At 43.8% G+C, this 25,440-nt stretch overlaps 1 protein-coding gene across 6 annotated transcripts; it reads left to right on the top strand.

Annotated features, from left to right (window-relative positions):
- The first annotated feature begins 474 nt into the window (after nucleotides 1-474).
- LOC119012932 (thyroxine 5-deiodinase-like) lies at nucleotides 475-25,440 on the top strand. Of its 6 annotated transcripts, none has more exons than XM_037087175.1 (4): nucleotides 475-2,260; nucleotides 2,384-2,562; nucleotides 2,828-2,996; nucleotides 3,406-5,442. In XM_037087175.1, exons 3-4 carry the CDS (start codon nucleotides 2,994-2,996, stop codon nucleotides 5,110-5,112), a joined length of 1,710 nt encoding a protein of 569 aa, XP_036943070.1. In that variant the 5' UTR covers nucleotides 475-2,260; nucleotides 2,384-2,562; nucleotides 2,828-2,993; the 3' UTR covers nucleotides 5,113-5,442. The 6 variants fall into 6 exon arrangements, 5 of the variants coding, with proteins under 5 accessions (XP_036943070.1, XP_036943071.1, XP_036943072.1 ...); XM_037087176.1 differs by having other exon boundaries at nucleotides 2,858-2,996; XM_037087177.1 differs by having other exon boundaries at nucleotides 2,724-5,442.

Genomic DNA, 25,440 nt, shown 5'->3' on the forward strand with positions numbered 1-25,440 from the left:
CTGTATAGGTTTAAATACTGAAGGACGAATGATTTAGATGAGCTCCAGGTGAGGAAGTGGACAGTAAACCCCCAGGTGAAGGGAATTAGTTGATTATCAATGATCTGAAATGACAGCAGAAGCCTGGATTATACAAACACGGGCAGGTAGTAGTTCTATATGGCATCCGCTTGGACAACGCCTTCCATATACACATGAAGGTATTCCATGGTTTGTTGTCGTGTAGAGCCAGAAGTCGCTGCAAATATGTTGTTAGCCAGTGACATGCAAAATCAGCCAATAACCAGAACAACAGGCTGTTAGCAACAAACAACTGTTGCATGGTGCACAAAGTTAATCTCATCGACTCAAGACATTATATAACATTTATATTTCAATTTAACATTTATATCTATATTTAACATTTAGATTTAGATTTAACATTTAGATTTGACATTTAACATTTAGATTTAGATTTAGATTTAACATTTAGATTTTACATTGACATTATATTTTTACAAGAAGCAAATATCACAAAGTTTTTTTTAATGTTTTGTTTTTTTTGGTTAAATGTGTTGAAAAGTTGCTGTGTATTTTAGCATGCTCCACTTTACAATCAGTGCCCCATAGTTTTCACCTGAAATTCCAACATATTGCCATTCTATAAAGTAATCATATCTAAAAGTAAGACTCAGGTTATCAGCATCGAAAGCCAACTAATTAATGAGCTAGATGGCACTCATACACCAAGTAAGCATGTCAGTAAAATCTTTTTTTTTTTTTTTTTGACATCCAGGACTGTAATTCTATGTTATGGAAATGTTTAAGTGACACTGCCACTCCTTGCTTTGTTCAAAAGGTGAGAAGCTAGTTGGTTAGAGGAATGAAATGCATGCACACTATGCAAATTGTGAATGCTGTCTTTGTGTTTCTCATTCTGCTTGACACACACTCAATACATGGGTAAAGTTTAGAAGAACTGAAATGTGTTCAAATGTCAGGTGCTCCTCGAGACCAGGTGATACTTTAAAAAGATAACAATCATAGAGAAAAATGAAGGCGACATCAGATGCCTCAGATTTTTCCAATGACAGTATCAGTACCCATGAGGTTTGGCCCGATGACTCAATCGTTGGGAAACCTGTCGGAAGTTGTACTCTTGCCGTCAGACAGCATTTCTAGTCAACTTTCGGGACACCGAGTTCCATGATAGCATCACACACTCAACCGACATGGAAATAGTGACGGGAGCGACTTCAGATCTCTTCGAATCACCGGTTGAAAAAGGTTACGTAACACACACACACACACACAACAAACACGGAATGTACTTGCTGAGGTTGCTGAAACACAGATGGGGGTGGGGGTAAACGCAACACAGTCATGAACACGTACGGATACACTTGCGACAGCTGTTTGTGTTGGTAAAAGTGCACGCGCGCACACATTTATATTCCAGGTCGCGTAGCGTAAACCGTGACACACTCAAAGGCCTGATAGGTTGGCAGCATTTCAAAAGTGAAATCCAGGGCACTGTGGGGCAAACTGCTTTTAGTAGTGCTCTTGATATAAAGACTCACCTCAGATGAACTTGGCATTACCTCATTCTCTGATAATCATTTGTCATTTATTTACAGTTTTACATTCTGTCTGACCTGAATGTATGAATGAATTTGAATGAACAATGAACTGTGCAGCATACCAAATGTCCTTTTTCTTCTTCTTTTTCTTCTTTTTTATTTTTGCAGTCATACTACGGTTGATGAGAGAGGAATGTTGCTCCGCTGCTTCGGGCCAGACTGAAATATTTGAACAGCTATTCGATTATTGCAATGCAATTTAGTACAGGTGTCAATATTGCCCAGAGGATGAATCCTAATAACTGGAAAGCCTTTTTTCCCTTAGCACCATCAGTAAACGTTTTTTTAAATGTTGGCATGCTAACAAAGGTGGTGAACACATTAAACATTCGACCTGCTTAGTATGCGGATGGTAGCTTTTAGCTTGCAGAGCCTGTAACATGGCTTTAGACAAGGCGTGTACAATGTACATCAAAGTCACATTTCCGTACGTACCTCAGTTTCGAGGTTGTGGCTCAGTAGGAGTTTGGTACAGTGGAAATAGTGAACCCTTCTTCCCCCCCTCCCTCTTCTTCCTCACCAGCTCTCCCTCTGTGTGTGTGTGGAGGTGTGGCGACAGCAGCGTAGTGGTGCACCTGCTCTTCATCACCTCATCACCTGCCGACTACTTAATCCCGGTCTCCCCACAACTCCGGCGCCAGGTTACTCCGTAACCCACAGTGATCACAGTGTCTCAGTCTCATTCGAAATTCTATGTTTACTAGTTCTGTTTTGTTTTTTTTTCCATTTCGTGCTAACGCTCACTTGTCTGGCTCACCTTACAGAAAACCTCGGCACTACTCTGCTCTGTTTCCTGCTTACCTGCCTGCCAGTCGGGCTCTCGCACCTGTCTACCACCCCTGCAGTACCACGAAAATAAACCTTTTCAACTTGCAAGCTCAGTCTCCAACTGCTGCATTTGGGTTCACAAGACTCATCCGTAACATCTGTAAGACTCACACAAGTAAGTAACAGGCCTGAGCAATCACTCCACTGAAACAAGTGTCCGGCAACCAGTTGAAGTACTTTTTCCCAGAATTAGTATGATACGAGTAAAAATTGTCAATAACGGTACTCAAGTTTTTCTTTCTAATAAATAATAAATTCAACCTGTATCAATTTCAGGCCTTTATTGGGCGAGTGACTATTTTTGGTAATTTCCGCACACTTTGCAAATGGCCACCCTCCTGTACGTCAGTTAGATCAAGAACCATGTGGTCTTTACTCAGCCAATCAGAAGAGATCACCCTACATCACAGATCACATGACTGTGGCGTTCGACCAATCAGCAGAGACCTGGAGTCCATCTAACTTTCTCTTTCCACTGATGGCGCTAAAAGACGCTAAAGAGACCGAGCTGCCCGTAAATTTCTGTACTAAACTTCGAAACTAGCCATGGTAAGTTGATGAATTTCACACATTTTATAGTTAAATAGTTGTGCTTAGTAATGACATATGTGTTTTTTGTGGAGGACTTGTGGAAATTTGTAAAATTACAGCTTGAAAAATGCAGGCACCATATTTGATCATATGCCCGGTTCACCTAAAAGAGGGATTTCATTAGGTGTGTCCATTTTTGGACATATGCCCGATGCATCTAACATTGCATGCTTATAGCATTTTCTTGATTAAAAAAAACAATACAACTAAAAACATTATGTTTAAATGTTGCCAAAGGTTTTTATAATACTATATAGTAATTCAGGGATAATTTTAACCGATTTCTAGAAATATTAAAGCTATAAATAGTGAAAAATTGTGATTTTTGTCAGTTTGTGACCTTTTAACAACTGTTATATTTTTTTAGGCAATGTCTGCCCGCATGTTTTATGCCAAGAAGCAGAATACTGTCGTGCCCACCCACCCTGCCATCAGTGATGATGAGGAGGAGGATGATGATGATGTGGCAGACCCTGATTTTGTCCCACCCACCCACAACCAGGACATTCCATGTAGTGATACTGACCCCTCTGCCAGGAGGAAATGGATCCAGCCTGTGGTGGAAGTGCTCCAAGAAAATGACAGTGAGGACAGTGAGTACAGTGAGGATGACAACGATGATGATGATGACGATGATGATGATGATAATGTGCAGCCAGCAGTACAAGCCCAGAGGCCAAGGCCTGGCAAGTCGGCACCCAGGCCAACCACTTGGCATAAAGTTGACCTGAACAACACAGCCCTTCCTGAATACCAGCACGCTGCCCCAGACTACATTGACATGCCTTTTCAGTACTTTATTAGGTACTTTGATGCCCAAATAATCAGTCACATAACATATCAGACAAACTTGTATGCTGCTCAAAAGGACATCAACACCACTTTCTCCACCAATGAGAATGAAATAATGACCTTTCTGGCCATCCTCATCTATATGGGTGTTGTTCAGCTCCCCTCTGTTGAAGATTACTGGGCCATGGAAACCAGGGTCCCTCAAGTTGCCGACCTGATGTCATCAAAGAGGTTCAGGCTGCTGAAAAGGGTTATCCACTTCAATGACAACACTCAGATCCCTGGCACCAGCGACCGTTTCTTCAAAGTCCGGCCCCTGTTCAGCTATCTCAATAATGCCTTCAGGCGTGAGCCACAGACCCCCAAACAGTCTGTAGATGAGGTTATGGTTGCCTACAAAGGGAAGACAGCTGGCAACCTAAGGCAATATATCAAAAGCAAGCCAGACAAGTGGGGTTTTAAGTTGTTCGCGAGGGCTTCTGAGGACGGCTTCATCCATGACATGGTGCTCTACCAGGGCAAAACTACCCTGGAGGCCCATGATGTACCCCAGACGCCTGAACAAAAAGTGCTGGGTGCCACCAGTCAGATTGTTGCTGTCCTGGCAAGTACCATGTCCTCCCCCACCACCACAGCCATCTTTGCTGACAACTTTTTTACCAGCATGGAGCTAGTGCGGTACCTCAGAGATCAGAATTGCAGGTACACAGGGACAGCAAGGGACAATAGAATAAAAAATCCTCCACTCAAGTCCATCAAGGAGATGGAGAAGAAGGCTGTACCCCGTGGCACTTATGACTATGCTACCAGTGATGATGGGATACTGGCCGTCAGATGGAAGGACAACAGAACGGTCACTCTGCTGTCAACAGACATGGGGGTGGAGCCGATGTCCTCAGTCATTAGGTACTGCAGTGAGACCAAGATGAAGGAGCCTGTGAGCTGTCCAGCCGTCATCAAGAGTTATAACGCCAACATGGGGGGCATTGATAAAAGTGACATGTTGGTACACCTCTACCGCACCCCCATGAAGTCCAAGAGGTGGTACTTGCGTCTGTTCGCATATGCCGTGGATGTCAGTATCACAAATGCCTGGGTTGTGTACAGACGGGATAGTATGGCCCTTGGAGTGAAAGACCAGTCTCTGAAAGATTTCAGAATCCAGGTGTTCAGGGGTGCCAGCGGCCAGACATCTGCCAAATCAAGCTCCAGAAGAAGCTCATCCTCATCTGTTGAAAGCCTGAGCATGTATGTCGCTGTACCGCAGCCACACACCAAATGAGGCTGTGCGCTTTGACCTGTCCCTCTTCCATGCCCCTGTACATGACAAACGCCAGACCTGCAAGTACTGCAGCCGGAAAGGCAACATTGTGAGGTCAAATGTGGTATGCAGGGTCTGCAAGGTCCACCTTTGCATGAACAGTGAGCGCAACTGCTTCATTAGATACCATGAATAAGAAACATGAATGTTGAAAGTTGTACTGTGTATGTTATATAGTTTCTAAAGTTATGATGAATGTTATACTGTTATACAGTACATAAAGATTTACTGTGCATGTGATACTGTATGTTATACAGTATATAAAGTTGTACTGTGTGTTATACTGTTATACAGTACATAAAGATGTACTGTGCATGTGATACTGTATGTTATACAGTATATAAAGTTGTACTGTGTGTTATACTGTTATACAGTACATAAAGTTGTATTCCTGTATGTTCCTTTCACCTTAGAGGTGTTTTTGTTGTATATGTAACATATACACTTAATGGATTTTTTTTTTACTACTGAAGGGCAAGGAACCAAATATGGTAACTTCGTTTACTCTGCAAGACAATGGAATTTTTTGAAAATGTTGAAAACAGAAATAAACTCTGGTTATGGCACAGACACATAGTCTATAGTTGATTTTTTGAATTTCATAGTATTTCAATGAGTGCCCTATAAAGGGCTTGGTATCGCCCATGTCTGGTTCAGGCACCACCACCACCCACCTCTGAATAAAACAGGCGCCTGTGTCTTATTTGAATTTTTTTTTTTTCTTTTTCTTCTGTTTTTGTTGTTTCAGAACAGCTTTTAAGTGGAGAAGGGATGTTCTCTCCTCATCACTGACATGCACCGTACCGTATACTCTTCCATCTCTTGTTTGTTACGCATGATGTATTATTATAACCGTCACTGTAGTGCTTGTTATACCTGTTCAGGGGCTGCTACCTAAGCCTGGTACAAAGCATTTCTCCTCCTTTTTTTTTTTTTTTTTTTTTGGAGTTGATTGCTTTCATTTAGGTGGTCCCTGACTATCAGGCAAAAAGAAATGTATTCAGCCCATCAGAAAACAGGTCTGCTTATCCGTTTCATGCCAGAGCACCTTGCTGTACCACTGTCAAAGGCTGCCTCACAATCACACCATTGTCACTGGCTTAAGGTGGTCTGAAGATTAGCGAGGCCACCTACGTTTTTCAGTCAGCTCTCTGTCTGGTAAACTATATATTGGATATGTAACTAGGGGAAAAATAGTATTATACAACAGAGAACGGCAGGTTACATATGTAACCGAGGTGTTCTGAGAGGAGGCTATCCTCCTTAAGGCCACTCTGATGCAACCATCAAAACAGTGACCAGTGAAGATAAGGTCTTAAAATAAATATGTAGGTCACCTGATGTCTGTAGGTCAGTTCCCCTCCCTTATAACATATTAAACTAGGTGGGTAAGTTGCCTGCTACTTGTACCAGATGTGACCTTTTGATCTGTTTCTTTAAGGTGACCAAACACTAATCCTCGCAGCATTACGTATTTATAGTAGGAGCAGGCAGGATTGTCTAGGCTATTTCTGTTGCCTCGATCAGGCTTATAGTTGCTGCCTGTTTTATATTAAACTTGACCGTGTCTTTACCCCGCTCGCCTTAGACCAATCTGTTTGAGTTACCTGAAGAAGGATTTCACATGATAGGAATTCGGCGCTGGGATCTTAAGGAGCTCTCGGGTTCACGTTTCCCTGCCGTGTCGTATAATTGTGGCCTAACTAACATGGAGCAGGGTGCGTTGTGCTCTGAGACTTAAAAATCAGTGACTTCCTCTCCCAAATGTCTATTTATACTGTCCTAGTTTCAAATTGTACAGCATGTTTTTAGCAACACAGCAGTATCAAGAGATATTGCTGCTTGCTTTGCTTTCTGTTACGCGCCCGACGCTTTGCATGTTGTTTTTCGGTACAGATGGACTACGCGTGTCCTAGTTGTGTGGTCCTTTCTGGTTAATGGTTACATATTAACAGCTCAACAATGTGACCACGCGCCTGGGAGGGGGAGACGTCTGTTATTGCCCATGTGTTCATAAAACATCACATGTTCCTACAGTGTAAAGATTGCAATGTATAGACTGAACGAGCTGAAGCCCGGTCAATCATTGCTTACACGTTTACATTAATGATTTTCTTTCGGTTGTTGTTTATAGAATTCCAGAAGGAGGACTTTAAATCACACACAGCTAAGAAACAAACTCTCATGTCCACGGTGCTCACCTGTCACGGCTTTGCAAAAAATGGTCCCTAACACAAGACAGGCAGGTAACAGAACAACAACCAAGCTTTAATGCTGTAGTCCAGGATATCCAAATGCAGAAACCCAAAAATCAAACGTCCAAAAACAAAAGGCGGCAACAACTTTTTTTCCTTTGCTCTTCCTTGTCACTCAAACACCAGGCCAAGCTGTCACTGTGTTGTTTAGTGGTTCACTTGAGTGTTACGACATTTCAATCTCATTATTAAAGAACAGGCCTTCCTTCTTACACATGGTAAACAAACCTTGTTCCATACCGACTCTGCTCAGAAGAGATGCCGACTCTCCATTAATCTCTCTGTGTTTACCAGGACAGTATATATGTCTGTCAGTGTTGCAGACAACGCCCCGCCCAAGGACTGCACCTGTGCTCCATTTATTCCTCTCTCTTTCATCGTCCTTGTGTCAGTTCAGCTAAAGTGAAACTCTCGTCAAAATGCAACCTAGGCTTTTTTTTGTGAATGTACATGAGTCGGGAGTGCAAGGAGCAAATTAGCGATACCATCGAAATCACTATTTAGTTGTTCAAAGACATTTTTAGTAAACTCTGTGTACACAAACAATGTTCTCAATGCTGGTGTTCATGTGCAGAGACCCTGGTGATGCTACGAGCAAAGTTTCATCCTGTGCCGAGTCTTCTTAGTGTTTTAAAAATAGCGATTTTTATGCTATCGCTAATTTGCCCCGTAGCACTCCCATTTAAATATGAGTTTGACCCGAAAATGAAAATACAATAAATCTTAAAAGTGCCTCTTTTGTCATAATTATGCTTTTACACGAAGGTTTGACTCATATACATTCACAAAAAAAGCCTAGGTTGCATTTTGGTGAGAGTTTCACTTTAATGTGTTCTCCATTCATCGCTCTGAGCTGATATAACTGTCGTCGTTGTGTAATGCCATGTGTAACAGGCCACATGAAGTCATCTGTGCTTGACAAGTGTTTTGTGGCTGTAGTTTTATCAGTGCTGTTAAATAACCACAACTAATCGAGCATTGTTCCAGTGCTGCTGCATCCTGCGGTGCATATGGAGATAGTGTGTGTCAGTCACGCTTCACAGTGCGTCACACTCTAGAGGCCGATGAAGTACGTCACGGCAGCTGGGATGCATGGTTGGAACTTTCCCTCTGATAAGATCTGGGGTTGTGAGCTACAACTCTTTCTGCTCGTTACCTCTCCTGTGACTCGTCTGGTCTCGCCTGCTCCCCTCGGTTAATCTCGCTCTACATCCATCCCTGTCACTTTCTTTATTTATTTATCTTTTTGATTCGCATGTCACCTGTCCCGTCCACGCGCCTCAGCCTGTGCCTTGTACCCCCGCGCCCTCGTGCCGCTGCTTCCCAGAGACAACCCGTCCTCGTGTGACCCAGGTCCTTCTGCGAAATCTCTACTTCCGTGCCTCTTCCTTCCTGCTGCTTTTCCCGTGGATCAGAGCAGGAGCCTGCTGTGAGATTAAAAAGAGAAAAAAAAGAAAAGAAAAAAGAAGCTCCCTCCTGGTAACTCCACCTCTGTTGAACAAAGTTCCCAGTGCAGTGTAGCTCGGCTTCACGGTGTAAGGGGGAAACAGAGATGGAAGAATAAGAACACTGGAAAAGTTTTATTTATTTTTTAACACTCGTCCTCATTTCACATAACTTTTAGCTGTTCGTTTCACTGAAAGGACCATGAATCAATCATTAATTCCCAAGAAAACTGATGAGTAATGCTTCTTTAACCTTTTGTTGAACAGATGCAGCTCTTTAAACAACACCTTCCCCTCAGCAGCCGCTCATGGAAATGTGATGTGGCTCGTTCTCGTTGTGAGAACACGTGCTGACTGCAGCAGTTCGGCTGCGTTAGTCTGACAAAGTAGTCACAAGTTGTCTGGATGGAAACACAACAAATACTGATTCATGATGAAAATCTTGAGCTGAAGACTGGGGACAATTTCTTCACGAATGTTTTAAACGTAACATTATGAACAGAATGTGAAGAAATATCAGTGTGGACTTTATGTTAACTAGCCAGAACGTGAACAAAGAGAGGATAGCTACTGTAGTTTCAGCTTGAAGATGTAAACACTGATGGCAAAGTTTGCTACTTAGTCCAAAAACATGTATATAATAATTTCACAAAATGTCAAGACAGGAAATATTCATCTGTGTAAAATACATGTGTACACCATCTCAATTCAAGTTTCTGTCTTTTACCGAACTAAGATTAGCTTAGATACCTTGTTAGCCTGTCGTGAAAACACACTTCATTCAAACTTTGGTTTGCTGGTTTGGTCGTGGTCCAGTTCTCTCCTGTCCCTGCCTGCCGTGTCTTCTGGTCACCTGAAGTCACAGTCCCGGTCATGACAGCTGTAAATCACCTCCATACTGTTTCCCCTGTTGTCAAACTGGTCAGTTCCAGAGGTTTTCCCATCAGATAACTAATGTTGACAATAATTAGATGAACAAACCAATTTGCAAACCAAGCAACAATTCAGTGCGGTAAGAAATGGATTAATGTGACTACAGATTGTACTGAAGAAGAAGAAGAAGAAGTTATGCAGGTTTCAGAATCACCAAAAAAAAAAAGTGAGGGACGGTGAACAAGCATAGTTGTGTTCCTTTAAAAGAAGCTCTGCAGAGTGTCTTTAAAATTAACATCGCAAAACAACAATGCAACAGCGCAGAGGTGTGTCACTACAGGAAGTGACTGCTCTGTTGTTAAACTACAGATCTGTCAGGTTGCAACAGGTGAGATGACATCGTAGCGCTAATACACACACAACACAACCGCAGCGGGCCTGGTTTCAAATCTTACTCGGGACCTCTGTTTCATGTCATCGTCTCTCTCTTCTGCTTCCCCGTACATCCCGCCAGCTTCTCCGCCGTAAGGACAAAAGTGTTGGTTCAGCTGCTCGACAAGGAGTCTCTCAGATATTTAACCCCTGTTGTCATGTTGCTGCAGGGAGGTACTCAGTATTGGTAGACAAATATTTAGTCGAGTATTCCTCAAACATCCAATTCTAACACGTTTTTTTTTTTTTTTTTGTCTTTATCATCTTAATCAACACCGACTTTATTATTTATATTTCACTGTGCTGTGCTGTAGGTTTATTACGCCCAAGGACACAAAACAACAGATGCAGATTCATTCAAATCTTTAATTAACGGTGAGGAAAAACAAATAAATTCATAAATTCCGCTCAATGAAATCCGGTCACGGTGTGCGAACGTGTGCGATGGGTGAACTTGAAAGCGAGTTGCCAGAATCCTCAAGGTTGCTCGGATCATAAACAACCTCGACGGCCACACGAGCACTTTTGTTAACACTCTCTGAATCTCTCCGTCTACCTCCCTCTGAGGGGTTGGAGGCTCACTGTTCTTTCATCCTCAGATAAATGAATTTTAAAACTTTATTACATAACAGAGAGTGGAGAGGCAAATCACCATAGTAACAGCCGTATAAACACCCTCTGGCTCCATGTTGTGGTAACCGAAGCTGCTCAGTATTCAGACCGCCTCCTCTCATTTCGTGAAGGCAGCGAACATCTGAAGAAGCAGCAGCCTGTCGTGGATGCCCCCACGAGGGTCAGAAACACAGGGCCGTCATAAGAAATGCATGCGAGGGCTCAGTCAGGGATATTCTGATGAAATCATAGAGCGAGGTTGGCAGTGTTTTACGTAATCAAGCACCTTACATGATCCCCTCCGCCTTTGTGCCAGTGTAGGTACAGTATGTTCCTTGAAGCACAATGAGACTGCTGAATTAATAACGAAAAGACGACTGTTTGAAGAAATGAAGTATAAATATATATATAAGTTTTTCGCTCTGCAGAAATCAATTTCGACTTCAAAAAGAGAAGAAACACTAGGAAGCGTTGACGTCATCACTTCTAAAGCAAACCCTTAAAAAATAGAAAAACAGCAGTGAGACCCATTTTTCTTGCACACCAGGAAACGAGTACAGCAGATTTTTGAAAAGGAAAGCTTAAAAATTAAACAAATATCACATTTATCACAACTTTGTGCTTAAGATAAAAATCAGTCCGGCCTTTTTAAAGGAGAAAGTCCAACAGAAGTTCCCCTCTACCACAAAACACGCTGCTCCTGAAGCGCCTCGTCAGTAGTCCCGCCTCCATTCCTGTGACATCACGCCACTTCGCCATGAAAAAGAAATATTTGCATCATTTATGCCTGATGAATAACTTTGCATGTAAGAATGGATGTAGCACAGCTGCTCTGTTTGCAGCGCTGGCTCAGGCATGTGTGAGCTGACCAATCAGGATTTCAAGGATTTCTTGAAAATACACCTACATCATAATATCAGTATCAATATGGCATCAGTAAGGGTTATTATACAGACTGTTGTTAGTGTCTCCAGCAGGGCCGTACAGTAACACAGGGAAACCTCTTCCTGATCAGGTAAGAGCGGGTCCATTAACACACGTATTAACTCAAGTGGAAAGAATTAATTGTAATTTATGTAAAGCATTAGCAATGCCGGAATTTCAGTGACCGAGCTGTAAAATGTGCAGAAAGCCACAAACGACGACTTTCTGGTTGAACACTTATTTACTTATCTAAAGAAGCAGACGTGACAACAGCTTAACACAAAGTGGACCGTGGCGACGACACATTACACTGAGACAAAGAGGTTCTGGGGGGGGTTGGACCAGATGTAAATGGAGCTGCGTTCAAGAACACAATAGAAGGTGAATAGAGGAACCTTAAAACGGTCTGTGCTTGCATCATCAAAGCTGAGAGTTTGTACTTTTTTTTTTCTTGTGCTTATTATTCAAGCCTTGGGAATTTTGTATACCTGACAAGGCTGCGTGGGGGGAGGAGGATGGAGGCGTTCGCTGGCGTGGGGTCCCGCCTCTCTCGCTGTCCTTCTCACTCCATTTCATGCACACTTTGGAGAGCGGCGCTGGCGGTGGAGTCATCAAAGATTAGCATCTAGACGGGCCGCGGCACCCTGGGGTCCGAGGCTCTGAGAGGGCAGTTCACACCTCTTTGTGAACTCCAGGCCACGTCTGAAGAGGTGGAACTGATGGCAGTTTATCAGATAAGGCCAGTGCCACCCTGCAATAAACTGTCCTGCCATTTGGAGTTAAGGTCCTTTTGATGTCCTGGAGATGTGTCTTGCTGAGACCAGGCTCGCTGGGACGTTTTCTCTGGGTGCACTCACACATGGCCCAGCTGCTCTGAACCCTCCCCCTCTGTCCTGCACTCTCATTGCTCCGGCCGCAACCGGGCCTGAGCACAATCAGTTCTGATACATACATCATCACGTGGCAGTGCACAGAGAACATGGCTTTGCTGACTTTGTTGTGGCGTATTCTCCGTCGTTTTGGTCATAGACGGCCCTCTAACCTTCCCGGATTTCTTAATTGTTTGTGCTCGTGCATGAGCAGCCGTGCCGTGCCAAAGCTCACCTCTTCCAACTGTGCCGGGGTCGGGAAAAGCGTACCGTGCTTGGGCCCGGTACAAGCAGAATGCGTTTTGCTAATTGGAGAGACATTGGCGAGACTTCAACCAAATGCCTGCGTCTCGCCTACATCTCTCCAATTAACAAAACATAAACAAAACGCTCCCCATAGAATGTTTTTCCAAGGGAACCAGCGCCGTCATCTGCAGGACGGGCCGGTGCTGTTGGGGTTTACTGTCCTCTCACGCTGTAATTAATTTTTCGTCCTTGGGCGGTTCCGTTCTGGAAGTTAAGCCACACACAGGTCAAACGTATGGTTCCACACATCCGCAGATGTACATCATGCAGTCTTGATTGTCATATCGCACTAAGTTAGCATCACCAGGATTTTGGTTCAGCGACAGGACAAGCATAATTGTTCCCTTATTTTAAAAACGCAGTTCATATGGTGGAGGGTTAAATAAAGTTAATCTATTTGGACTCAGTTTTCTCGTCAAAGGTCAGAACTGACAACACAGCTTTCGGTCAATTGTGCAGATTTTTCCCATCAAAGTTGACCAAAGCTGAACTTGTGACTTGGCCATTAATCAGTGACGCCTGACAAATTCTGCTTGGCTTTGCCTCAGATCTGTTTTGGGTCTTGCTGAATTAAGGAAATCTACTCTTGTGACTATTGTTTCTCGGGAAACAGGATTACTGACTGTTCCGCCCGAGCCTTAAAGGATAAGTCTGGTGGCGTTTAATTTTTTTTAAATATATATATACCATCAACAAAAACATGAACAGTACCAGTGTATTAGACAGTTTCTCAATACTTCCCCAAATTCCCCTGCCCGTCTGTGACCCGCTTGCCCTGAGCACATTCATTACCACCGAACATGTGAATCTTTAAAAGCGCATCACAAGTTTACGCATTCTTTTGAGAAAAACAGCTGGGCATTGTAGATTTTGGGCGAATGTAGCTCAAACAGGAGGAAACATTGTATTTTTTTGGGGGGGAGGGGGGATTTCTTTTAGCCGACTTCAAATTAAGTTTTGGTTTCCCTTTGAGTCAGTGGCTGCAACTGTGCTGATAACACAGTGATTCATGGAATAGGAACCTTCTTTCCTTTTGAGTGTCTCATCTATCGCTCTCCCTCGCAGTGTTAATTCACGTTATGGCAGCGTGGTCGCACCCCTGTCCGTTAGTGAGCTTACAGCCCTTTTTTTGTTTAACTGTAACCTTTAATATTTCAATTCCGCAAAACAAAATGAGTCATCATAAATTATGTTTATTGTAAAAACGCTATAATCTCCGTGAAGTCTTGTCTGACTTGTTGGAAAAACCCCCCCTTACGCTTGGGTGGCTCTGTATTAAGAGTATTTACGGATATTATTTGGAGGGGAAAGTCCCGAAATCGTTGAGTTTTATTGGAAGGAGTCGAGTCTTGATACTGTCTGCATCAGAGATCATGTGTGAAAAGTTATTATGAAGCTTTGATAATCGCTCTTTATTCTGCTTTTGATTAAAACCGTATATTTGTTTTGTGTGTTTTGTGTTATGTTTGCCAGATGTGTGTGAGCTGTGTGCGCACGGTTTCTTGGAGATCTTTGTTAATATGTGATATCCTGATTTAAAAATTGATTTGATAAGCTTCGAGACAGTCCCACCTGTGTACCGTCTGTTTACTCAGTCTTCAGGTCACGTAGGGTGAAATCAGCTCACGAGCGAGCAGGAAATCGGTCTCTAGATCATACAGACCTTTGCTCCGCTCCACGACATGAAGAAATTCATATCAGCCTTTAAAGTGCAAAGGTTTCTGGGTGCACTACATGATGCTTGTTGCTAATTGACAGGTTCAGGGTTTCCACATGCTACGTGACGGCTACTGTGAGTTACCTGACAGATAACAACTGGCTATGCTGATCCTGGAGGGGCTGGACACACACGGGCTCTCACAGGCATTGTGAGGGGAAACAACTCAAATTGAATCAGGAAATAGAGATAAAAAAAAAAAAAAAAAACAGGTTTCTTTCATAAATTTAGAACAATATGCAGCCTTGGCAGCGGTACATACTCACAGAAAATCACTAACTGCCTGCACAGAACAAGAGAAGCTGCATTATGATGAAGTTGGTCAACTATTATTTATATTAAACACAAACATTTGACAAATACCAGATATTTAGTACAGCCTGAATTCATTCAATCATAAGAATAACATCAATAGTTAAAGGTGCAATATGTAAGAAGTGACCACCTGTTGAATTTATACCTAAAACAAACACTGGGCAGCAAACTGGTCGTGTAACCGCTAACTATAGCTCAATGTAGCTGCCGCTAGCTTGTTAGCTCAGTTAGCCTCGCAGCACCGGGGGAGTGTTGATGTTTGCACCACTGTAGCACCGGAGCTAGGAGCGGCTAGCTGATTAGCATGCTAAATTCAGTAGATTTTACATATTGCTCCATTAAAAAAACATTTTTTTTGGTCTTCTACAAATGTTATTGTCTGATGGCACAAACAAAGTATTGACACCAAAGTACGTTAACAAACCATTTCAGTAATTTGGAAATATTGCCCTTCATTATAAAACTATACATTGGTCCTTCTGTTTTATCCCTTCAAAGAAAAACTTTTGATGCACAGATGAGAATACACAGGCTCACGATTCAGTTCCTAGACGACACAGAAATATAGTTTCCTATTCTATATATCCTGTGTTTAGACAAGTGAGGCTCCTGCAGCGGAGAAATCCCTCAGAATATATGGAAGTGTCAAAACTTTCCCATGTGAATTATTCTGTTCTGTTCCCAGTGTACAGTCTCAGGAACGGTGGAACTGACCTGCACTTCAGGCCACATCACAAGGAAAATATACAGAGAATGATTCTTTTTTTGCTTTGTCTAATTAACATATTTGCAGTCGAAGAAATGTTGGAAAAGATTTCATATTTGGATGATTCTGACATGACTCTCGTGTCCTTATGGTAAATATGAAGCTCCACCCAGCAGCTGGTTAGCTTAGCTTAGCATAAAGACTTGAGAGACAGCGAGTGTGACTTCATCTGCACAGTCTCATGAAATGAAGTACAAAAACGAGAAGCTGTGGTTTTTATGTGCTAATCTGGTTCTTTCTCTGAAACGGCAGCGTCTTCCAGGAGTCTCGGCCGGTTCAGTTTCCCAGTTCTCAAGTATGGGGTATTTTTAACATTTCTTTGTTTCCCGCAGATCAAACGCATGATCGTTAGTGAGCTTTAGAGGCGTCATTGTCAGATGTTCTCTCCTGGTTTCACTATTCATTCATACGGGCTGAGGATGAGTATAGATATAATTCTCAACAAGAAAGTGTATACGGTATCTATTTCTCAACCTGTCAGGTGAAAAAAACAAATGATCCGCTTCCAGCAATATCTGTGTGTCTGGTATGATGAAACACATTTACTTTAGATAATTAAGTAAGTTAAGAAATTAATTTTGAGATTATTAATTGGTGACAAACAAAAGAAAACAGGGTGGATAAGTGTTAATGTCCCAGACCTCTTTCATCCTTGGATGTCAGCGGCAAGTTCAGTTAGTCAAGTGTTTTTCTTTTTGTTTGAAACATTCAAAATTTTAAGAAGTAATAGTTTTGAGGTTATATCAAGGACGTTGTGGCGGAGACGTCTCTCGAAGTTAGCTCGTCTCCTTGCCTTCAGGAGCGATCAGCCCTCCGGAGCTCCCTCCCTGTCCTCTCCCCAACCCCTCTGTTGACTTCACGTCGTCCTTGTCAGAGCCGCTTGCAGACGACCTCCGTACTGTCCTCCCCATCGTGTTGTAACCGTGAAGGCCCAGCTGGTCGAGTGCAAAAGGAAATCCTTCTGAACAGCGAGGAAAATAAAGAATTTGAGATCACCGTTCGGCAACACGTGCTCAAGAGAAGGAAACGGTTGCATCACTCATTCATGACCTCCCATAGACCTCCTATGTTGCACAGATTCTGTTTTACAGGAATCAGTTTTGAATCTATTTTTTTTTTTTTTATTGTTCATTATTGTCAGTTCCAGGAAGACCTGTCGCAAGAGGAGCTTCTGTCATCATTGGATAACCGCTATCAATGTTCAAAACACGCACTTAAAAAGCTCATCAAAGTCACGTTAGCAGCCGGAGTAGAAATCACTTCTGGATTGGTAACTTTGTGCTTTGACATTTGAGAGCAGCCTCTCGTCATATCGGACCTCGGTCAAGCTTTATCTGCTTGTTGTCAAAAAAGGCAGCACGCCTCCGAGCAGACTGATAAACCACAGCGAGGGCACACGGTGTAAAGACCCACCTATCTTCCCTGAGCACCGACTCTTTATCAACACAACAGATTAGGGTTTTTTTTTTTTTTTCCCCCCCGGGCTAAATGACCGGGGCTGCGTGGCGCGATGGAGAAAAAAGAAAAAAAAAAAAAAGAGCGGCCTCTCTAAAAAAGACGGCCAGTTTCGGCGTGTCGGCGCTGCTGTTGTGGACAAAGGACGCTGGTGATCCAAGGTGATGTATCAGTGTGCATCGCAGGCTCCATGCAGCCACAGCGGCCTAGACAGATTAGCCTGAGAGAGGAATACATGACGGTTGCTTAGTAACTACGAACCTACTCAAATGCTTGACGAACATAAGGGACAGGGCTGTATTTTGACCATGAATAGTCCAAACTGCTTTTATCGCAACCTCACCTCACCTTAAACTATATACAAGGGTGATATATACGTGTCACGGCAATCTCCAGACGGGCGCTGAGTGTGTGTGTGTCCCCTACCTGAGACGTGTGTGTATTCAGTGACTCTCCAGTGGCCAGTGTACTAACAGTGGTTTATGCTGGATGCCTGCCACTCTTAGTGCTTTGCTGCAGGCTCCGTCAGGGCTGTTTTTCCTATTCTGGGCTGTCCTTGCATGACCCGCGCTCCCATGCCAAGATCCAGGCCGTGTCTAATGAAAGTAGGGTTCCAGCAGTTTATTTCAGAGAAAGAAAAAAAGAAAAAAAAAAAAAAACAGAATCAAGGCTCAGTGTTTCATTAAGCCATACTTGTCAAGCCGGCGGTCGAGAATGTGAAAAGTAGCAGTAGCTGTGGGATTGTGGCGGCGGACTCAGAGGGCTTAGAAGAGAAAGAGTTATTCAAACAATGAAAAGGTTTTTTTTTTTTTTTTTTTAGGGAGGCAAAACAGACTCTCAACGCTGATTATTCTGAGAATGTGGTCGCAGTGATCAGAAAAACCCTGATGAGATGTCACGTTTTTGTTTTTTGTTTTTTATCTTGGCATAATCTCACTTCTTCTTGTTTTAGGATTGGTGCGCAGGAGGAGTCCAATTCTGTGGTACGGTCTAAACTAATGTACCCAAAAACCCTGGAGCTGAAGGTCACAATGTGGACATTTCGAGGGCCAAAAGGGAACGTATATGCAACTGTTTTTTCTAAATGTTAAAAGGTCAATTTCAAACTCATTGATCAGAAGAATGAGGTGACGATACAAACTCAGTTATTTTTCTCAGAGGAAAATGAGGTCCCTGGAACATTGTTTGAAGAGTTGCAGGGCCACATACAAACAAATTGTTTTGATCTTTACGGTCAGATTGTTTTTTCAGTTAATTGCGTCACAAAATTGAAATTTGTTTAGGCAAAAAAATCCAATGTCGATCTTAAATTAAAATCGTTTCCCTGAAACCTTTAAATTAAGGTGCAAAATTGCCACCAGAGGCACAAGACTGGGCTCTTTAAGGTAAAAACCACAGAGGTACAAATAAGGTACAAACAGAAACCTTTTTTTGCAACAGTGTAGGTTTGATCACAATGTTTATATATCATGAGTCTAATCAGGATCTCGCACGTTTTGCCAACAGAAAGCGTCGCCAACACAAACTGGCAACACCTCTCTGATAATCCGATCAAACTGATTGACTCGAGGCTCCCTGAAAGGTAAAGGTGAGGGTGAAACGCCAGAGGAGGGTGCCAGCATAATCTAGGAAGGGAAAGTCAGTCATCCTGTCACATTTGCGATCATGTGCTTTTAGAAAGGTGTGTGTGTGTGTGTCTGTGTGGTTGGAAGGGGACTCATGTCTGAGTGTTTTTTTTCATGTTGACAACCAGTTGTGGCGCTAATGAGCTTATGAGTATTTCTGCGATGACCCTCCTGAGCGTTGGGTCACACGAGGCAGGACCCGGGCTGATCTTCGAAGTCCTAACGATTCCAGGAAAATTACATTCAGGCCAATAGAGCGACACTCCGGCCACAAGTTCTCCGCGCGCCTGCACACATGCTCTTTTCTTTCCTCTTAGCCTGCGTGTAAACAACCAAACGACGCCAGTGGTCTAATCCAGTTCACAGCAGCAGCGTCGCAGACTGGTGTGGAGAGAGACCAAATTCACAGGAACTCCTGATTACAGAGTGCTGAGTGTTGATGGGATGGGTTTTTTTTTTCTATTACAGGCTAGGATCACACGCTCTTTGTACTCGCTGGGAACTTCTTTTTTTTTATTTTTTTTTTTTTTTATGACAAACAGCTTGTTTGGCAGCGTTTCAGCGACCGCTCACACAAATCCTATCAGTACGATATTACATCTGATGATAAACACGTCGATGTTGTGTCCTCTCGGCCTCTTAGGCGGTTAAAGCGCAACACGAGGTTGGCGTCGAGCCCGAGAGCCATTAGATCATCGCCTTAATTCAGTTTCAACTATTTAAACCAATCAAGCCTCTTCCTCGCTGCTGTCTTATGCAAAGCTTCTGCACACAGAGAAGCGCACCATTGTGTGAAATCCAGGTCATGCTAAGAGCGGTATGATATGAACGCACTTTGCATGTTTGAGTAAGAACAATGTGTGTCATCAGTGAGCTGGAATTTTTTGACGGCTGCATTTGGCACATCAGCATCTGAGTCACGTCCACGTCACTGCTGGTAAATGTTTGATTTGTCGACTCTTTCCAGAATCTCATGATAACAGTTTTTTTTTTTTGTTTGTTTGTTTTTTTTCCGACTTGCATAATGCAAGGTGCATGTCAGATTATTACAGGAAACCTTCCTGCGAGGCTCGGGCGCTAACTTCTTAATGTTGGACGCCAGAGTTGTTTTTGTCGCGCCCTGTCACAGGAGAGCAGTTAAACCATTTCAGCAGTGGATTAATGACATAATGAAGAAAATCAAATGAATGTGCCTCACTCAGGAGAGAGTATATATATCGAATTTTTTTTTTTTTTTTTTAGATTGTTTAGAAGGGCTGATAGTCACACTGTTCTGATGAAAAGTCGGTTTAAATCTAATTTGAAGCTCCTAAATGATTTTTTCCATATTGCCTGATGTTTTTTTTTTAAAGGAGACTTATTTAGCTCATTTGTAGAATCATAATTTTATTTTGGGTTACTGCTACAATGTGTTTACATGCTGTGTTGCTCAAAAAACACATCAGTTTTCTCATACTGTCCAGTGCAGCAGCTCTGTGTTACCCCTCTGTCTGGAACGCCATGTCTCTTTAAGCCACTCCCCCCCTTCTAAATACCCAGTGTCCTCTGATTGGTCGACTCTTACACACCTGAGCCAGCACCTCTAACAACACCGGAGAAGATGTGCTAGATTAATTCATCAGGCATAGATGATGCAAATATGTGACGCGGTGACGTGGTGCGACGTCACAAAGTCACGGAATTAAAGGCGGGGCTACAGACGAGGCGTTTCAGGAGCAGCGTACTACGTGGGAGAGCGGAGCTTCTGTTGGTGCCGACTTTCAAGCTCTATTAAATGCATAAACATGGAAAAACACCGAAAGAATAGAAGAAAACCCCGTGACAGCGTGAGAAAGCCAAACTAAAAGCGTTTGAGTTTTCTTGAATAACGACCTGCCATAACATTATATCACTACAATAAAAATTAAAGGTGGTACACAATGTTTTTTACTACATCCAGTGTGCTGGCTGAGAAAAGCCTCTCCACAACTTTGCTTCAAAAAAAGGAACAGCCTCACACTGCCAGATGTTTGTGTAAAAGAAGCCAAGACGGCAGGCGCGTAGCTGCTGCACATCTGGTTTGTTACGGCCACTTCTCACCAGGTCGTCGGCTGAGTCCTCCAGAAACACCACCAGAGGCCTCGAGTGCGACGGCTGCTAAGCAGTTCCAGGTGCCTCCGGTCAGCACCAGACGTCTGAGCCGTGATCGCGGGGGCGTCGCTCGCAGAGAGCACACATTAAAGGATCTTTTTTTTTTTTTTTTTTCTTTTCAGCTCGTCACCGCTTGATTCTCACGTGGTTGAGCACCGGTTCTGCATCATTTGCATTGTAAAGAAACAGGTAGATGCGGAGATCAGACAGGGTTTAAAACAAACCCCCTCAGAGCGCGCCGGTGAGATCGTGTCCCAAGATGACTTCTGCCGTCAACTCTGACACACTTGCAACATGTTTCCACGGAATACAGTTCTCCTGCGCTTTCAGTTTTGGTTTTGTCTTCAAGTGAAGTCGTGAAAAAACGAAACAAAAAAAAAAAAAAACAACTGCTCAGCTGTTTCTCAAGAAGACTGACTGGCTTGTGCTTTTTGTTTTTTTTTTTTTTGACTTTTATTTCATTGTCAGCGTGACGGCCAAAGCTACGACAAGAAGTTGACACACATTTGAGTTGAGGCAGCGAGGACATTTACGTTCCTCATCCACCTTTTAAATCCGAGAAGTAGGTTTTTGTGCTATGAACTGCTAGCAAAATGATCAAAAAGCCCGAATGTTTTGCTCTGAACACTCTTCGGTATGATTTTAACTCTCCTCAGAGGTTTGACTGTTGCTTTGAATGAATCGAGTTATCACAGGAGCTGACGGCTGATGTTTGAAGTGATGTGGCTTAAAGACGACGTGTTTTATACGTTGAAGGGACAGTTTGACATTTACGGAGAAAAAGGAGCATTTTTCACTTTCTTGCAGAGAGTGAGATAAGAGGACCAGCACTCTCTCGTCTGCAGCACAATCTCTAGAATAAATGTTGGCGAAGTATAAGTCCGCAAAACCACAGATAAGCTAAAATTTTACATTTCATTATGTTGCTACTTTGTGTGTTTATGCTCTGGATAGGTTTACGCACAAAAGTCTCAGGATTAGGTTTAGAAAGCCTGGTGTTTTGGCTCCAAACAGTGGTGGATATTCAGGATGTTTGAGGGGCACCAGTTCACAGAAGGTCATGATACAGTTATAGTGAACTGGAGGGCACTTCACCACATTCTGGCCATGCTTCATCATCCAAGAGGAGTTCACCGGTGGCTTCTTCAAATTCTTGTTTTTGTCGCTGGAAGCCAGCGGTGTCACGCTTACAAATATTGAAACTCTGCGGTCATTGTTAAATATATCCAGTAGTATCACCCTGTCAGAGAGTGAAACACAGACTCAAACTGCCGTCAGTATCTCCACCACCATCTTTCACACTTTTGACTGGTCGCCAGCAAGACCAGCACCAAAACACAACATATGCTGGTCTGTGCTGGTTTTTCTGTCAGGGCTTAGCTTAGCGTAAAGCTAACTCGGCTCCATCCACAGGTAACAACATCCACCAGCTCATTTATTAACAGTGTTGATTACTGCAAAGACCAGACACTGTGGTTCAACAGAGGGGGGGTGGGGGTGGGGGGCTAAATTCCTTGAGTCTCCGGCTGGTTGCCTGGCAACCCGGCGGCGGTGACAAGGCGCTGGTAAGCAGATTTTTGATGCGTCTGGGGCGAGGTGACGAGACGCGGCGTTTCAGGTCACACCTCGCTCCGAGTCAGATGTGAGGTGTCGATCATCTCGAAACACGAGACATGCAAATAACTGAACTTTTCTTTTTTTTTTATTTTGCTTCATCTTTTATTCAGCTGATGTGTCCCACGGAGGCTGAAGCCGTTATTTTGTGTGTTTGTTTGTTTGTTTTTTTTGTTTTTTTTGCAAAGGGAATTCAGTGGAAACGATTAAAAAAAAGAGCGAGAAATACTGTGGAAACAAAACAGAGTCAGACGAGCAACAATTACAAATGTTTACAGAGAGTTCACAGCTGTGTCGAGGTGTCTCTGAAGGCATGATGTTCGTTTTTGTTTGAGATGTCAAGGAGAAATAATGAATAAAAAACACACACATTGATTCATTTCTCTCCCCCCCCCATAAAAAAAAAGGAAACTGGAGAGCTTTCAGTTTCTCAGACTGGTGGTGGCAGGTTTATTCTGCCTCTGCTCCTCACAAGATGTTCGAGGGGCCCTGGCAGATCAGGCAATGAGTCATCCAGTCTGCACAGTCTGCGTGAGTCCAGCTCCGCCTAGTGGTGACGGAGGCTGCTGCACTGCCTCCAGCAGCGGGTCTCAGTGAACCTGCACACCGGAGTCAACTCAGACCGTGTTTTTTTCTCTCTCTCTCTCTCTTCACCTTCACTCCCAGGACCGAGCCCGCGTTCACCTACAGCCAATTAAAACCAGCCCGAGCGTCTGACGGTGATATGAAACAACATCCATCAGCTGTCATGTTTCATCCAGCGGTGTGGACTGAGGACTCAAATCTTCCCAGCTGTCTCCAGCGCGTCTCCCTGCCTCCCTCTCTCCGGATCCTTGAAGCCCGGAATGGACGGGAGGTAATCCCCACCATGTGAGTAGGCGGCGCGGGCACCGGAGGCGTGGTTTTCTCTTTCTTTTTCTTTTTTTCCTCTATTATTCAAATGCTGCTGTACCTATAAAAAGAGTGCCTGCGTGCGTCAGATAGTTTTCTCCAATGGGTAAAGGTGACTAAATACTAGTTGTCTCTCTCGCCGGCCCAGTCGCATCCTATCGGCAGGGGAAGAGATGATGCACGACTCCGGCGGTGTCCAAATGGCGAGGGCGCTGAAACATGCAGCCCTGTGCCTGATGCTGCTGCCCCGGTTCCTGCTGGCCGCCGTCATGCTGTGGCTCCTGGATTTCTTGTGCATTAGGAAAAAAGTGCTGCTGAAAATGGGAGAGAGGCAGGACGGGCCGGACGACCCCCCGGTGTGCGTCTCTGACTCCAATAAGATGTTCACCTTGGAGTCCCTCAGGGCCGTGTGGTACGGCCAGAAACTGGACTTTCTCAAATCCGCGCACCTCGGGCGCACTGCGCCCAACACCGAGGTGATGCTGGTCCAGGAGCGGAGACAGGTCCGGATCCTGGACTGCATGAAAGGGAAGAGACCGCTCATCCTTAACTTTGGCAGCTGCTCCTGACCGCCATTCATGACGCGCCTGGCGGCGTTTCAGCGCGTCGTGAGCCAGTACGCAGACATTGCGGACTTTTTAGTTGTATATATCGAGGAGGCGCATCCGTCGGACGGCTGGGTGAGCTCGGACGCTCCGTATCAGATCCCCAAGCACCGCTGCTTGGAGGACAGACTGAGAGCCGCTCAGCTGATGCTGGCCGAGGTGCCGGGCAGCAACGTGGTGGTGGATAATATGGACAACTCATCCAACGCCGCGTACGGAGCGTACTTTGAGAGACTTTACATCGTGAGGGACGAGAGAGTGGTGTACCAGGGGGGCAGAGGTCCGGAGGGATACCGTATTTCCGAGCTGAGGAACTGGCTGGAGCAGTACAGGAACGGTCTGGTGAATTCCCAAACAGCGGTGCTCCATGTGTAGTGAGGAGATGCTGGACTGCCCGACGCGCTGAACCATTCCGCTTAAGTGTCCAACTCACAGTGCAAAATATTCAGATGCTGCTATCAGATGTTTCACAAATGGCACATGACGTGTGTTTGTTTGTTTTGTTTTTTTGTTGTTGTTTTTTTTTCTAATTGCGTAAAGATATCCAGGACTCTGACACATAGCCTCAAGTCATGATGAAACTCCGGGCTGTAGGCTGGTCTGTTGTGCTCGTCTCGACCTTAAATGAATTGCTCATAGCGACTGTCTTTATTATTTTTTTTGTATTATTATCATGTTTTTCATGTTTCATGTTTTTTTTTGTTTTGTTTTGTTTTGTTTTTTGTAGGTTATGGAAAAGTGTTGAATCCGTTCAGACTGGATTCAGTTTTAGTGATCACTCTATTTTTCTACAATACCGGTGTGTGTGTGTGTGTGTGTGTGTGTGTGTGTGTGTGTGTGTGTGTGTGTGTGTCTGTGTGTGAAAGATAGAGAGGAAGAGGGAGAGAGGTGTGTGTGTGTGTGTGTGTGTGTGTGTGTGTGTCTGTGTGTGTGTGTGTGTGTGTGTCTGTGTGTGAAAGATAGAGAGGAAGAGGGAGAGAGGTGTGTGTGTGTGTGTGTGTTCAGGCTGATATCTCACTCTGGTGTTTGTGTGAAGTTCGGTTTTTAAAAGGCGACGCCAGAAAACCGACACTGATGTTTCTGACACCGGGTCCGTGTGTCAGCAGGACGCCTTCCTCCTCCTCCTCCTCCTCCTCCTCCTCCTCCTCCTGGAGTCCACGATCGATTGCCAAACGATGTATTGTTGAAAAAAAAAAACTGTAACTGAACAAAAAAAACAACCTGTTTTTAAATAAATGTCAGATCACACCCTGATGATGACCTCACCTGTCGAGTGTGACGCAAACAAGCACCTTTTTAAAAAAGAAAGAAAGTTCATCCTCCTTTTAAAAACTCTGAGGTGTTTTCTTTGCAATTATTATTATTTTTTCTCACTGTTTGTTCCAAACTCTGATGACGTCATACCCTGTCTGTTTCACTGTTACTCCTGTTGATTCATCATTTTAAAGGGGAGCA

Source organism: Acanthopagrus latus, chromosome 22 (assembly GCF_904848185.1).
Source record: "Acanthopagrus latus isolate v.2019 chromosome 22, fAcaLat1.1, whole genome shotgun sequence".
NCBI classification, from domain to species: Eukaryota; Metazoa; Chordata; class Actinopteri; order Spariformes; family Sparidae; genus Acanthopagrus; species Acanthopagrus latus.